At 42.2% G+C, this 16,931-nt stretch overlaps 1 protein-coding gene across 1 annotated transcript in view; it reads right to left on the reverse strand.

Moving 5' to 3' along the window:
• LOC105830881 overlaps positions 1-16,931 on the reverse strand; it is a 144,043-nt gene that overhangs the window by 95,421 nt on the left and 31,691 nt on the right. Inside the window, exon 2 of the mRNA XM_036290295.1 lies at positions 910-1,098. Coding sequence (XP_036146188.1) covers positions 910-1,098 — 189 coding nt within the window. The remainder of the gene's footprint in view (positions 1-909; positions 1,099-16,931) is intronic.

The following is a 16,931-nucleotide window of genomic DNA, read 5'->3' on the forward strand; positions in this document are numbered from 1 at the left end:
CGCCCCTCGCCCCAATCGGGAATAATGGGAGCGATTTCTTTTCGTATCGTATATACAATTCGTATAAATCGTCAAACGCGCGCGTTTCTTTTTTTTTTTTTTTTTTAGCGGAAATGATGGATTTCCCGCGTGTGTCGAAGGTAACCAAGTGCCTCGGCGTGGATGTCTATATCGAACGTCGACGTTCGACGGTGCAGGAGAGCGGATAATCGACAGTAGAGCGAAATAATAACAGAGCTACGCGGTCGAAGTCGCAATTAAAGTCTAATGCTATCAAGAATTCCTCCGGCGCGCGAAATGAATTGTTGCCGAACACGCGACGTGATCGATCATCCGCGGTGCATTACCGAATAAAAGGCCTCATCGTGCTATCGTAAAATCCGCAACAAGCGAGACGGCGCGATCCGTCCGTATTTCCATGTCAGGCCGCGCGTACTCCCTTGAATAGCAAGTATTTCGCGGAAAGAACGGGTCTCATTCCGCGGGTTCTCCCCCCTTTTTTTTTTGTCGAGAGATGTATGCATGGAGTCATCGTATTGAAAGGGGTATACACGCTGTCCTCAGCGCATTTCACTTTAGCATCTAATTCCCTTCTTCTCGTACGTAGATTTACAACGATACAGCGAAAGTCATGGGACATTCATTATATAGAATTAATAGTTGGAAAAATAACGATGCAGGCCGCTCGTTAGATCGTACAAATCGTATTGTTGGAAAATAAAATATTATAAAAAATGCAATCTTCTACGATTTCAAGCAGCACTTTCGTGAAATTGTAGAAACCGTCTATTGACACTCGCGGCGAATTAGTGCCAAACTCATCGACCCCTTCAGGCCAGTCCTAAGGGCGATGCAGAGTGCCTACTATAGTCACACAGGGTGTGTGTATGTGTGTGTGTTGAGACTCACCTCGAATGCAGAGCGCAGCCGCGCTGCACCGTGATGTAACTCGACGCTGGTGGTGGCGGTGGGGGTGTGAGGTGGTACGTCGACGGTGGTAGTTCATGTCTGTGGGGATGATTGTGGTGATGGTTGTGAGAATGGCTCAGGGAACCTCGCAGACTCCCAGGCAGATGGCGATGCGGCGTTGACTGTTCGCTGGAAACATCAACCGGAAAAAGACGTTAGCCAAGGGAATCGATGCTCGTACTCTCGCGCGGTTATTCTTTTCCCACCGGGTATGTACCGGGTATAGGTGAAGTCCTACCAATGGTCGATCGTGCAGAAAAGCGTCTGCTGTCGGTAATATCCAGCGCAAGATAAGAGCCGCGTGGGATTTCGTGCGGATACAATTTAAAGGCCGCACAATTAATTTCTGTATTCTTTGCAAAAATCAGAACAATTTGCTTTTGAAATACGAAAAACATGAAATAAAATTACGATGTTGAAATTTCAAGGAAATATCTTATTTCATTTAAATTTATTTGTATTACAAAACAGTATAGATTTATTATCTCACTGTACAAAAAATAGAGACATTCGGCTTTTCTTTTTTTGTAATAAATTATTTGTAACAGCGTGCACGTAGAATAAAAATTCTCTTAAATCACGCGATTCCATAAATTTCATGTAACGGTAAAATATTCGAAATCTCACTTCTTAAATTAATATTTAAAATCACGTTGCTTTATATTCTTGGACCGCAATATTTCATTTGTCATACATGTTCTTTTCATAATCAATTTAAAGAATTCTAATTCTTATCTAATCGATAAAATATTATCGAATCAAGTGCGTAATATTTTAAATCCTTTTCGTATCAACGTTAATGTTTATTTTAGCGATGGTGTCACAGTTTTTCCGTATATTTCGATACTTGTCATTTATCGAGCAATATCAGTTAGATAAAAAACATTTTTCATTGTCAAGAAGAAAAAGGTATAGATTTCTAAAACAAAATAAATATTCAATGTATGTCCTAATTTAAAAATTACACCTAGTAAAAAAGTAAATTTTATGAAAGAAATTTTCGACAATTACTTAAGCATTTCACAATTAAGTGATTTTACAAAAAAAAAACGCATGCAACAATTTTTTTATATGTTTTTTGTAAGATATCAATGTTATCAGTATTCTTATAAATGGAATTATAAAGTATTTTACATGCTTTCTTCAATTACTCTATTTTGAAAAGTATTAAGATAGATTATGCAAAGTTTATGTGAGATATTTTATATTTTATGTCAAAATATGCTGGAATAAAATAGCAAATAGCTTTTAAAATATTCACTTTTCAATGATTTCACCTTTATGCATAAAATAATAGGATAAATCGAATAATGATGTAAAAAGATACATATATTGAAATTAAAACTTTTTTTTTAACAAATATGCGTTTTGCATTAATCGATTTATTTCTTATTTTGTAAATGAAAAATATTAAATTTAAATTGCCAGAAAATGGATATTTAGCATGTTATTTTATATGTAAAAATATCAGAATAAAATATCTTTTTAAATTATTAACTTTTTAATAAGCTTAGCTTAATATTTTTATGAAGAATAACTAAAAGAATCGTATTACATAATCGAAAACCGTATAGTTTCATTTGAAAAACACAGACGAGATTAATATTATGCAAAAAAATTTGCTGCATCAAATTGTGAAATTTATGCCCGAGTAATTTTTTTGTGAAACTCGCGCTTTATCAAAATAAATGTTAATTAGAATAAAATAATTTGTGTTTTAATCATGAATGTAAATTGACGTTCTTATTAAGAAGTATTACTTTTTGTACATCTATTAGACGACTATTTGGTCTAAAAATTTTCATACATAAATGCGCACAAACTCTTTCAATGTAGATTTTTGGGGGGATTCGATTTGTTTTCACACCTGCTAGTAATTACAGAGGGACGTTCGTTACATCCGGTTACGAGGCACCATCGCACCTGGGTCCCCTTTATCCAGAAATTGTGGTAGGGGTTTTATGCACAATAGGCGACCGTCTCTTTCCGAAGAGAGTCTCATTATTTGTTTGAGGCATTTTCATATATTTATCCATACATTTTGTTCTCTATTTACGAGCGAAAACATTAGTCTACTAATTAGCGATTTGCTGGCAAATATTAATTTGCTCTCTAAATAGGAAAGATGTAAACATCCTTTGTAAAGGTATTATAAATGAAATTATAGAAATATAATTATTGATAGTTCCATGAATACAAATCACTATTTCGTAATTTCAATCTCACATTCAATTTCGCATCTTCGAATCTAAAACTTTCATAAAGAAGAGGCAACAAAAGTTACAAAAGAGATTTCAATTTTACCGGACTCGAATAAGCGTGTTATAAGCGTAACTATTGTGCTCGTAATTATGTAACGTTGCTCACCGGTAGATAACCGTTTTATCGTATAGTGGCACATAAAACTCGCCAACACGTAAAACCGGAAATGTCAAAAGGGAGCGAGTTGAAGTCTCCTTGACAAATGTGGAGTTCTTATCTGCCACGACAGAAAGCGGGGAAGATTAGTTCCCGCTTTCTGTCGTGCCGCTATCATTTAGCCGGCTAATAAAAAAAGACGGGGAAAACCCTACGTCTGGGTGTGCGTGTAATGAAACGCAATGGTTTTCACGCGAAGCTCCAACAACCTCGATTCGAGCCCTATTCGTCTGACGGGACGATTAAAAATTTCTCATAAAAGACGGGGGGGGGGCGAAACTTCGCTGATGAGTCCGATGAGTTTTTAATAGACGATAATGATTCCGCGAGGCGGAACTTCGATCGCATACCATCGACTGGAGTGTATAGGTTCTTAACGCGCCTTAATGAAGCCGGGTGCGTAAAGTTCTAAGAATAGCGATGCCTGGGCGACAAGATGAAGACTGACGTGCGTTTTCGCGAAAGAAAGTAATTGGACGATCGCGTCGGCGGGTTATCAAGATCCAAGTGCGTGCGGAGCACCGAATCGCCGAGTAATTAGGTGAACGAGAATAAACATGTACGGGCTAATTCAACGGTACGGGCTCATCCTTCCGTATCCGTTTCAAATTGTTTGAACAACGGGAGATGCGAGATGCGATCGCAAAAGTAGCTTCTCGGAGACGCGTCTCTGCGGTATAATTAAGTGACTGCGCGCCTTCGAGGGCAATTAAATTAATAATTCCGCTAATTGTGCCGAGACTCGCGAAGCCATCCCAGAAATTTGTATGTATCTCCGATGGTTTTCACTCCGTTTGCCGGTGAAACAGAAATTTATGCAGATCTATCAGACACCGCGCGCGTTTCATATTTTTGTTAACAATCGCACTCGAGAGTTGCTGGAACTCATTTTATCCTACAAATTATGAAAACCCCGAATAAGAACGAGCAGGTCAATGCGAGCCAGCATTATTACGCGGTATGCCGCGGTAATGATACAGTACCAACCAGTGTTGTAAACAGCGTAGCATCCTCAACCTTTACTCGGATCTTCTCCAATTAAAGTTAAGTACCGTTGTGTGAACGGCGGAACGTTTCAGCGTTTATTCGATTTCTCTTCGACGAAGTTGAAGAGTATCGGCACCGGCACTTTGGGGAGTAACCCAGTAAATTCTTTTTTCGTTCATTACGCCCGAAACTTGCGTTTCCTCCTGATTGTACCGGAGACTTGAACAGAGAACCGATTGATAATCTCGGACCTGCTGGTCCCACTGGACTCTCGAGGACGCTTGAATTTTCGCGGGACATATTAAGGATAGTCGAAGCGGGGGGAATTCTTTACCTCGATCGACAGACGGAGGGACCTTAAAAATGCAGGCCCTAAATCCGCCGCGGAGCCTGCCCGCGTAATTCAAGAACCGTCGTGCGCGGATTCCTAAAAAGGGAAGTTCGTCGCGCAAATGTTTAACGAGAGGAGTCACGGGAGAACGTGACGAGCGTTCTCTCGTGCATCCGCGCGATGCGGCACGCCCGTGCAATAAGTTATGCGAGCCCGGGCGAAAAAGGAAGGGCGAAGAGGACCCCGAAGCGGGGGGGTGGGGGGTGGGGGAACGCGCCTCGAGACAGGAGGGAAGGTTGTGTGGTATTTTCTGGTGCGCGCGTATGAATGTTTCAAAGTGGCGGCAAAGACACGCTTTATTCCGGGCCGCAGAGCGTGCGCCTCGAGCTTTACGTTTTACGGCCGAAAAATTACGACTCGCGGTTCTCTCTCTGCAAATATTCCGTGAGAGAAAAAAAAGAGGAGTGTGTACAAAGCGCGCACAATGTAAGACGCAAATCGAGAGACGCTGCCAAACTTTCGTCTTTCTCTCTCTCTTTCTTTTTCTTTCTCTTTTATAACCGTTAAATTATAAACGAGAGTCGCTCGTGAAACGTTAAGTTCTATATTTAAAGGGTTCTTTGTATCTTGCGCGGACTTTGAAGATTTTGCAGCATTTTCAATACAATAGTGTTCTAAGAAAATTGTTGCAGAATGCGAATATGCGTACCTTCGCGATATTGTTCTAGAGTTATCATTATATTTTCTTGTATTAAAAATATATTATCAAAGAGAGAGAAAGGGAAAAGAGAGAGAGAAGGACTTGTTCGAGTCCGAAAATATTGTGAAAACGTCGAGAAACGTTAAATTGTTTACTTCCGACTGCGGTGATCATTTGTATGACCACGTTGCGGCGCGGTGTACATTCGCATGATCGTCACATGATTCTTCTCAGAATCAATTTCTTCCTCATCAGTGAAGTTCTTTAACTCGCGGCGGCTCAGTGGCTCGCAACGTTTTGAAAGATCAAAAGACATTGATGAGTAAATACAAATACTTCTACCACACTTCGATAACTGAAGATCTTCAAAATCTTTCCAACGAAAATGTCATCAATTAAAAATTATCACTATTTCTTGACTGATAATCAATACAGTGATAATTTTTTAATTTTTTCACTCCAGTTGTATTTTTATAATATGTACCATGTTTATTTTGATCGAGATAGAAAGATAATTAAAGTATTCCGTTTAAAAGAAAACATTATATATAATATATAATATTATTTTACATAGAACATTTAGAGTTAAAAAAACAAAATGTATATTTTTACATTGCTCCGATTTTCAGGAAAAGATTTTAAATATACAAGACGCCGAGGGTGGGTTTCTTAAGTAAATCTCTGTTCTTTTAGATTGCAGCTGTCGTTGTGAAATAGAAACAACGCATAATAAACCAAGATTTAAGATGCGTTGTCGGAGGGATTCATTCTTGGTTTTATCTCACGATAGCGATAGCAATATCAAATAAGAGAAACAGAGAACTCGCGCGCGAAAGAGACAGAGAGAGAGAGAGAGAGAAAAGGAGGGATTCAATCTCATAGAAATTCACTTTACTCTTCTCCCGCTATCATATTGACGATAAGACAAGAGAGAGTACGCTCGGTTTGTATTAAGTGATCACCAACAGGTCGTAGCCGGCGCATATAACTTTTGCATCGAAACGACCATGCAACGGAAAAAAACCAAGGCAGGGTAGAAAGGGAAAAGTATGATAATCGGAAGCTGACGGCGAGGTATCGACGTCGATGCGGGCATTGGCTTCCACGCGGCAGATGCTGCCTGACTGGAAATTACCGTCCTGACGCCGCGCCGGCCAGGAGGTAGCCCTGTAACAGGTCTCCCCGACGTTTCAACGCCTTTCCAATCGAAACATGCCGTACAGGTAGTTACAAATAGTTCAACTTTCGATGCTTGAGCGTCTCTCACGATACTGATTACATTTACGACAGTGAGATAGAGCTTATCTGTCGCCCAGTCAACGACCTTGCAATTAATACATGTTAATGGGTCAAATAAAAAAAAAATTAACGCAGTAAGCTTAACCCAGTGAGAAATAGTACATCGAATCGACATCGATTCAACATCGAAATCATCATTTCGATGTCGACTCGACGTCGAATTCATTATCGTTTCTCGCTGGGAAGGGAGAATGCGGCACCACACACGCGTAAACTTTATAGATACGATATCGAGTGATGCGTCGTGGAGAAGGGAGAGTGGGGGAGGATGCAATTCGTTGCATCACGATTTATTTCGCTCGCATACGGCGAGCATATGGTCGTCATTCGAACCCTGCCGAAACGCCGTAGCCTTCCAACTATAGATTAGACAGGGAGACATTCTATACTTGACCTTAATGGCGCCGTTCCAATGCGCCGCTTTCGCGACGGTGGTCTCGAAGATTTTTTTTTCCCCCCTTCGTACTCTTCCCGTGTATTTTTAATTGAGCCTCTTGTTCCCCCCCCGCTGCGTTATCTCAGATAAACCGCCGAATCTTGACGGTAAACGCGCATCGTGAAATCGCGCAAATCAATGCCGAAGATTAAAGGTGCCTTATTTTGATTTCGTAATATTTCATTTCGTGTTAATAGAAATTTAGCCGTGCCAATCTCGACGGCCATTTAACCCGATACTCTAATTGAGATATTTCGAACACACAATTGGAATCCGCGCTACTGCCACACGGAAAAACGTCCCCGCCAATGCGGAATCCTCGGAGTATCCGCCTTGCGAGTATTGTTCGAAATGAAAAATTCTTTTTGCAAGACGCACGCAGCTGCCTTGCGGCCAGTCAGTTTCCCCCGTCAGTTTCCACCGAGGTGTAAACTTTAACCGCTGTCTCGGAAACGCATCCGAGTGAATTTTTCACGCGACGCCAACGCCGCGCCGCGCACGCCACGTTAAATATGCAGCGTGTAAACCGATTATCGTTGCCGCGCGACGAATAATCTCGCGCCATCGCGCGCGAAATTGTTTTCGACGCAGTAATCTCGCTCCCGCGTGAAACAAGTTCACTCGACGTAATCTACATTTTACAAGCGCGTTATAGCTGATCGAAGCCGTTCGGCAAAATTAAATTCAGAATTATTTAATTCGATGGAATGCGGCGGGCGGACGGCCACGTCATTTTTTTACTCCGGCTCGCCTCGATATTCATTATAAAAGCAAGCCGGCTAATCGAACATAAATAATTCACGCGGATGTACGGTTTTCGTTCTGACTTTCGTTCGAAAGGCATCGCTCTCGTTTCTTTTTTTCGTTAATGTCAAGATTAAAATGTGTATAATTATTAAATTGTATAATTATTAAAATTCTCGCGATATTAAAAAGAATCGTCCCCCCCGGGTGATTCTTTCAAAATTAAAATTGCACAGCAATATAACAGCGCTGCAATGTTAAAGAGGAGATGGCCTGCCGTGATTTTCTTGTTTTTTTTTTTTTCGTCGTCGAAAAATTATGTAATCCCGCTCGCGCGTAACTTTGTTTCTCGATCGATAACCAATGCCGTTTACTCCGGAACAGTTTTAATCCCTCTCGCGCACCGAAAGGGTTTCCCTCTCGCCGGGGCGAGATGCGGTCGCGGTAACCGCGCGGATCGAACGAATCCGTACCGAGACGAACATAGCGAAAATACCTGGATACGTTGTTGCTCTTGAAGCTGACCATTACTCCGTTCGCCGGCGTCGGCTATCACGGTGGTCGCTGAAGCACGCTAGAAGTTAGACCGCATTACACTTGGCTGCTCGTACACCCACACACACACATTACACGTATACACATTTACACTTACACACACACACCCACGCGATTCTACCGGAAGGCGTCGGCGCGTAGGAAAAGAAGAAGAAGAAGAAACCCCGATGTTCGCGCGCGGCCACGTGTACTGCGGAACGTTCGCAAGAAACAACGCGCATCCTACCAGCGCCGCGTTTCCGGGCGAACTGATGAGCGGCCACGCTCCGCAGCCGCTCTGCCCCCACCTCCCCGTCACTCGCTCGCCGGCCCTTTCCCGTCTTTCGTCCGCCGGCAAACGACGTCGACGACGACGACGACGACGACGACGAGCCGCGCCACCGCGTCGTCCCTAAGGTTCTTACAAACGCGTTCGCCCTCGCCCGGGGCTGTTTTTACCTGTTTACCTGCCCCCCGAGTGCCACGAGTCTTACGCACGATTTGAAAGAATAAATATCCGCGTTTACGTAAACCCCCAATGCTCGAGATCAACTGGATCGTTCTTGCTACACTGAGAAAAAAATATGATACTTGCGACTATAATGGCATAGTAAAATATTTATAGTTAGGAATATCATTTTTATGGTAATTATTAATATAACCTTCAACATACTATACATACGGGGTGGACGATACCCCAGCTTCTTAAGACAGCTTTTGCGCTTAAAGCATTGTATCTGGAGGTCTAGAAGAATTGATGTATATTCTTTGAACAGTTTAAAACTACGCCCAATTGTAGAAAATAAAATTGAATAAAATTTCGCTGGGTTGTTGCACATCCCAGTGTGCATGTTGAGGGATAATATTGATAAAAATAAATACATACATTTACAGTAGTGCTTGTATTATAATGATCGTTTCATAGTGTGGTTTTCTATATTAAAATCCCCACTTTGATTTATGGAAATCACAAATTGCATAATTTAATAACAATAATATAATTTAAACAAACTATAATATATATTGTTAAAAATATGGTTGGGTCTAAAAGTGATTATAAATTATAGTGATATTATGGTTACCGCAATTATGTTTTTCTCGGTGTAGAATTCGCACGATAGAAATTCTATTTCTGAAATTGTGCCGAATGAATTACCCTAGTGTCGCTATTGACAAACAAATTCTCGTTTTCTCGAAATAAAGTAATAAAATTTAACGGCAATTTAATTAATGTGACGTTGAACTCTTAAAAATTTATACGATCAAAACAAGAAATTAGCGTATGAATTAAAAATGAATTTTTCAACCAGTTTAACTTTCTACAAGTAAATCTTTTAAACCCTCCCCTCCCCGATGTTACGCTGTCATTGTTTGCGGCTTTCAATGTGAAACTTTTGCGTAAAACTCTTTTTAATTTTCAGAGACGACAGTATCTCATTAGAATTATTGTATGAGTAAAGAAGAAAATTATAAAATACGCTCCTGTCGCTGGAGTAACACGGCATTCTTCCGCTGACTCACACAAGTGCGTTACTCCGAGCGTATCTTCGTCCCGTCTCTCGTCCTTTTACCGTTTCTTACGCCAGTAGCGGATTCATACGTTCCGGCGCCCTTATTACGAAGCCCAATACGTATTCAAATCACAATCGGGACTTTTTCATTCTTGTCCCTACCATCGCTGAAATAATTTATTCGTGGCCTTTCTCCTCGTTCACTTCTTTCAAATTTTAATTAAGAAGAACCATTCCCACCTTCTCCCCGTAACGCGGAAGATTCTGGAGATCGACGCGTTACAAATTTAAACCTAAATACATCACTGTCCCTGGCGGAGAAACCGTCCCCGGCCGCCAGCCATGAGTGCAGCCTACCTAGTCGCCTCACAAAGTGCGCTGCCGTCGTTTCGCTGCGTCTCGCAAGTGTGCGCATCATTCATTCCACCGTCTCTGAAAAGCACAGTGTTTAGGGAGCCTTGTAGACGTATCGTTCCGCTACGAGCCCGCGTGGGTTATCGTCCTTTCTTTCATTGTCCCTCCCCACAATCTGTCCCCGACGACAACCGGCGCGGCTCGCCGTTAACGGAAACTCAGCTGCCTCGGCGTATTACGTTTTTCTTTATCAGCGTGTGTACAGCGGTACACTTGTGTGATTAAGCTACTCGATTAAAGCCCCACGTTAGAGGGCGGACGATAAGCCGCGAGAGTGTCGCTTCAAACGCATTAAACTTCCATTCCAAGGCAACTCCGTTTAAATTTGTCCCTCGAGCAAACAATTGTTAACAAAGCGTAACAATTGTTACAAAATTGTTTTTCAATCGGTCTCGGAGGAACAGAGAGAAATGCAGAAACAAAAATCCAGGGTGAAAGGAGCAGAGGGGCCAGAGGCGAAAACGATCTCGTCGTTTGCGCCGGACCAGGTGTAAGAAGCGCATTACAGAGAGATATTAAGGGACGACGACCGAAATATCGCGGGAGGCTACCGGGGAAGAAACTTCATTTCGCAGTATTTCCGGATTTACGCGCGGGGCGGAGGGCACGCCGGAACGCGGCTAACAAGATTCCAGGGTGCGGGAAACGGCGTCGCGCGTCGCGCGGAATACCGGTCTCGTGGGGACGGGGGTGGGGGGGGGGGGGGGAGAGGGCGTTATTTCATACGGATTTTGACGTAACATTCCTTGCACTTAAGTACCTTGGGTTCCCGGCGCGTGCAATTCCACCGGAATCCCACGATTGAACTTTCCCGTCACGTCCCCGTGCCTTTTAGTTCAGGTCCCTCGTGTTTTTCCTCCGCTTTCCCCGATTTTCTCCGAGCGCCAATTAGTCGAAACTATTAACCCTCATTCTCACCCCCTGCCCCTCCCTTTTCGTGAAAAGCTCCCGGTCACGGTAAATACAACTCTACGGTGGAATAACACGTCTGGGACGGCGCCATTGCGCAAATCCAGAAAGAATTCGTCATGACTTAAACGCTCGCGATCTGTATCTTGCCAAAGAGAAGTCTCGGCGAGGGACATACTTACGAAAATAATTCAACCGCTATTAATGTCCCGGCGGTTTAAGCTACGTATAATCTTCTTTCGTCTGAAATTATAATTTCGCGTTCTCCCATTCAATTCGAAGACTGTGCGAGACCACCGAGAATCATCGTGCCGACTATAATTGTACAGTAAAATAATTATTGTTAGGAATACTATTTTTATAGTAATTATTATAATATTAATATATTAATCAAAGTATTAAATTAATAGGTGTCACGTAACACGGAGAGAATTTTTTCTTAAGATTACCCTCAAAATCTGGTAATTGTGGGATAATGTGTGACCTCGAGGAATTTTACTATACTTTTTAGTAAAATTTACTAAACTCTTAGTAAATTGTACTGAAAGCATAGTAAATTTTACTAAACAGTATAGTAAAATTCCTCGAGGTCACAATTATCAGATTTCCAGGGTAAATTTTAAGAGAAAATTCTCTCCGTGTAGGAGTTTCCTAAATAATAAGAAAATGGCAAACATTTGAGAGGAATTCCTTGGAGGGAGCGAGAAACGTAGAAACAGCACCGTCACACTTGTTTACAGAAAATTCAAAGGGACAGGTACCTCGTACAGGCACGGGTAGATACTTTTCTCTCCCTATTGAAGGTCGAAAAGAATGACGTAGTTGTATTCAAACGAGCGTTCGCGATGGGAACGGCAGGCCTTTGCCTATAGCTTCTTTATTTAAGTATAATCGAGCGCAAAATACACAAATTGTACAAATGACTACCAGGACTCTTATCGGTTCATTCGTTTCCCCTGCGCTTTCGATTTGGTCACATTCGAGATCGCGTCCCGGCTATCATCTATCTGTCATTAATCCGGGCTTTTGTTCCCGCATCACGGGACAAACGCCATCCACCAGGTCATCAATTGCGAACTCTGACGTCCGCTCGCTCACCGAAATGGAATTACGAACGTTCCCCTGGTCGAATATGCCGCAAGTTGCTCGGAAATGGCAATCTACATGAATTAGTCCCGCAGAAGGTCGGGCTTTAAACTCAAGAAAAATTAGCGTCATCAAAAATCTTCAAATCCACTGACTGGTATAATCAAATATACCTTTTCATATAATATTCAATATAATAATAATTTCATATAATAAACATTTATCACCGTGATATCGTCTTAGTGTATTTTGAATAATCATTTGAATAAATTAACAATTTCTGATTAAATAACAAGTAGAAAAATAAGATTGAGTAAAATGGTTACTGCAACTATCTTTTTCTCTCGGTGCAAATATGTGCTAGTTTTATTGCCACGAATAATCGAGAGAGAGAGAGAGAGAGAGAAATAGGTAGTTATTCAAATAACTTCTTGAGGAAATATTGAAACTCGATGTCTCGGGCAGAGAGCGGGAAGAGCAGGCTATTTGGGTGGCGCGCATGTATGCGAAGTGTGTTCAGAATTTCAATGAGAACCGCTGGAGATCAACGGGGAAACTTTTGGACCATGTGACGACACGGCAGCCGCCGCAGTGCGAATGGTCAGAAGGGCGCGCAAACTATCTCGCAGGAGCACTCGAGGTATGCGAGTGCAACAAACTTTACCGCTCCCCTTGTTTCGCCCTCCGTCGCAGGGTCGTCGCCTCGGGAATCCCCCAATCTTCGGAAAGTAGAATCGAATCTTCTAATAGGACTTCGCGCTTTTCTTCCGCCGCGTCTTCAAAAGTGGCCACGATACAAAGATTCACTTTGTCGAATTATCATCGACGACGAACTTTTAAGACGATCCAAAGAGAAAGAGAGAGAGAGAGAGAGAGAGAGAGAAAGCGCTTCTTATCAAAGTCCAAGGAACAAAGAAAGGAGAAGCCCCTGGAAGAGGGATTTTACTTTGCACCACAAATGGAGAGACGAAAATCTGGATTCATTAAATGCCCAGGCGAAGGAAACGTCTTAACGCAAGTGACTTTAGTATCTCAGTGATATAATAAGACATTGTTTGTTAATTATTTCCTCGGATAATTTGAAAGCCTCTTCGTTCCGAAGCAACGCCAGTGTAACGCGGTCCTTTCCTCGTCCGTTATAGTCAGCGGGTACGTTGTAAAAAATGTTTGTAAAATTGTAACTATAATAGTGGGTAATTTTGAGACAAACTGTAATAGTTGTAATTTTTCTCGTGTCTATAATTTTTACAGTATACAAGCAAAAATATTTAATTTGTCAGAAAATTACATAAAAATTATTACAAAATTATATATTACAAAATTACATAAAAATTCACAACTATTATAGTGGGTCTCAAAATTACCCTACGCTGCTATAGTTGTTTTACAAAAATTTTTTACAGTGTAGCGAATAAAGATGCAAGCGTGTTCGCAAAATTCATGGACGATAAACGATACATCGAATGAACGCTACACGCGCTGAATTCATCGTCGTTGCACCGTGCGAACGTAGCGCGGGGACTGGGAGACGTCAATCTCCGCACGGGGAACGAGATTCTCGGCCGTCATTAAGTCGACGTTTCGCGGGCTCCTAAGAGGCTTAGGGCAAACGTTTAGAGACAAGGCGTCGTCGTGCTTTATTATGAACACGGTTTTAACCCCGGAGAATCCCGGAAACAAACGTTCGTAGCGGCGCTTGCGCGTCGCCGCGGCGAGGGGACCGTGCAATTTAAACTGGTTGCCGGTCAAATTAACGTCGCCGCGATAAATTCGTCGGTGACGAAGTTTATAATCGTCCCCGTGGCAATAAAATCCGGGCGAGTCAGCTACGAGAGGACACACGGAGCCTCTCGCTCCCGTCAAAGTGGACTTCGCGGCGTTATCGTGAATATGAAGCGCGCGGCTCGGGCTCTCTTCGTAAATTGCTGAAGTTCGATAAATGTTTCCCAATTACGCGATTTACGTACATACACTCCCCGTGTACAGTTTGGCGGTGGCGCATTGCGGTTGTAAATTTTCACGGTACGGTCTAAAAAGGATAAAGGCCGCTGCGCTTTTTGCAAAAGTGTGCAACGCCGCGAGTGCCACGGCATTCCTCTCGTTTTCCACTTTTATTTCGTCGCACAGGTAGCCGTGTATAATCCTGGCATGTTTTGTAAGGAAAATTCGGGATGCCGCGTGCGCACGGAACGGAGAGACCTGAGAAAAACAATTTTATAACTTCCGTTGAAATTTATAGTACAAATATGTAAAATTAAAGTTTCTCTCTCCCCTCGCGCGGGTCGGAAGTATTCGTTTACTGTTTTATCTCTTATTATTAAGCGAGACTCCCCTGTTAATTAAATGACGAACTTTTGAGCGATAAAGGGAGGAACGGGGCTCGAGGAGGAGGGGGGGGGGGGCGGGGCTGAAAACTTTCAGAGACAGAAATGAAATCGCGGAAGAAAGACTGAAAAAGAACCCGAACGGAACACGCTGATAAAAGAGAAGTTTTACAAAGTTCTCTCTCATCCGCGTTGTTGGCCTAACAAAATTGCAATACCGTGCCCTTATCTCGCCGACGCGGGGGAGGGAAAGATCCTCCTCCCCCGCCTCCCTCCTCTTTCTCTTCTTCAAACCGAATTCTGTTCAAATTACTTCGGGTATACGTGGGAACGGGCCCACGAGCGGGTAACTAAATCTCAGCACTTTATTAGCGAACGCTTACCTCCGTTTCTAAATGCAACTTAAACATTCGCCGATTCGTTAAATTGCACAGTCTCGTTTCGTTCAGGTAAACACTTCTTGCGAGGCGCGCAAGTTGCTCTTCTTCCGCTTACGAATTCTTTGATCCTTCACTTCACATGCACTCTCTCTACGCAGAGAGAAAGATTTCTTTAGACTTAATAAACAGGGTCGTTCGACTGTTCCAAAGCATACATTTCCTTCGTTTTAATCAATTTTACACATATTTCTTTAAATTTGATAAAATTTGTTAGAAACAAAGAAACATATATGCTTTGGGGCAGTCGAAACAAAACGGTTTAAAAAATTTAAAGGAATCCTTCTCTCTGTGTACGGACCTGACTTAAAATATCTTTCCTTGATATTTACAAGTACTTGAATACCAACGTACAAAGACCAGATATAAACCTGATAAACTGCGAATTTTGCAGACACATTATCTCTTAACATAAAAAATTAATTGAATTAAAAAAAAAACTAATATCACTATAACAACCTTCTCGAGTGCTCTTACGCGGTACATAAACCTGATAAACTGCGAATTTTACAGACACATTATCTCTTAATATAAAAGATTGATTAAATTAAAAAAAAAAACTAATATCACTATAACAACTTTCTCAAGTGCTCTCACGCGGTATCAAGGATCTCTTCGCAAAATATACTCCTCTTATACATTTTTTATTTCAATCTTGCGAGTCAGTCCTATTTCCGGGTACCCGTATTTATTTGCGGGAAGCATACCGAGTGCAGCGAAGCGCGGGATGAGGGGCGAACGAGATTTTCCTCTGAATTCGAAGGGGAAGGGGGGGAAAAAAGGGAGGAGGACGGCGCACCGGAAGGCCGGATCGTCGCGGGAGTCCTGGGAGCCTCTCCCGCGAGCCGCACGGAAGTTCCCCGTCGGTCGGAGTCGAGGAACTATACCCCGTTCAGAACATTTCCCCGAACACGCGAGGTCGGCGAACGCTGTAACTTTTCCATACGTGCGCGCGGCGGCGGCGGCGGCGGCCCGCGAAAAAAGGGGGATGGATTTATTCCCGCGATCCGCGAGAGACGTGGGGAATCGGCGCGAGGAGAATCGCGGGAAGGATGGAAACAACGAATCTCGAGACATTGTTCATCAATAATTTATGGCGCCGCCGTGGTAGGTAACGACCTATGCACAAACCGAGAGATGCGCGGCGTGGCAAATGGAAAGATATTTCATTCGATCATTCAGAATAAATAAAGGAAATGGCAAATTTCCTTTGGCGAATGAACGATGGGAAGGATACGTGCTTCGGGCGCCTTGTGCGTCGACCTGCGCTGTAAAAAATTTGTGCAAAACTATAATAGCGGGGGTAGCTTCGAGGCCCGGTGCAATAGACGTAGATTTTCGCCTGCCTGTAATTTTGCACGAGTAAAAGCAATTTTGTTTGTAGCAAATTCGTTTACGGCGTATTTTTGCAAAGGTTATATACAAAATCATATACACATACAGATTTACACCTGTTAAAGGGGATCTCAAAATTGTCCACTGTTATTTGTTGTTATTCACTCGTTGTAATTCTATACAAATTTGTCACGGTGTAATGTGAACTCTCGATTCGATATCGATGTTTTTCCTATGTTCCAGTCGTCACGATAAACAATTTACAGAAAGGATAAATTTTCTAAATCTAGAACATGTTATAAATATACAAATATCATCATCTTCTCTCGCCTTTCAAAATCACAGTAGAGCTTCAAAGAATTTTGAATTTGACGAAGTAAAATTCAACGAAACTATTTCACAACATAAGTTTGCTGTATAAAAGAAGAAAATTACCACAACTTTACTGAGAGTACAGTAAAATTCATCGTGGTGTAATCTTGCGGGTGAATTCTAAG

This window comes from Monomorium pharaonis, chromosome 7, assembly GCF_013373865.1.
Source record: "Monomorium pharaonis isolate MP-MQ-018 chromosome 7, ASM1337386v2, whole genome shotgun sequence".
Lineage (NCBI taxonomy): Eukaryota > Metazoa > Arthropoda > Insecta > Hymenoptera > Formicidae > Monomorium > Monomorium pharaonis.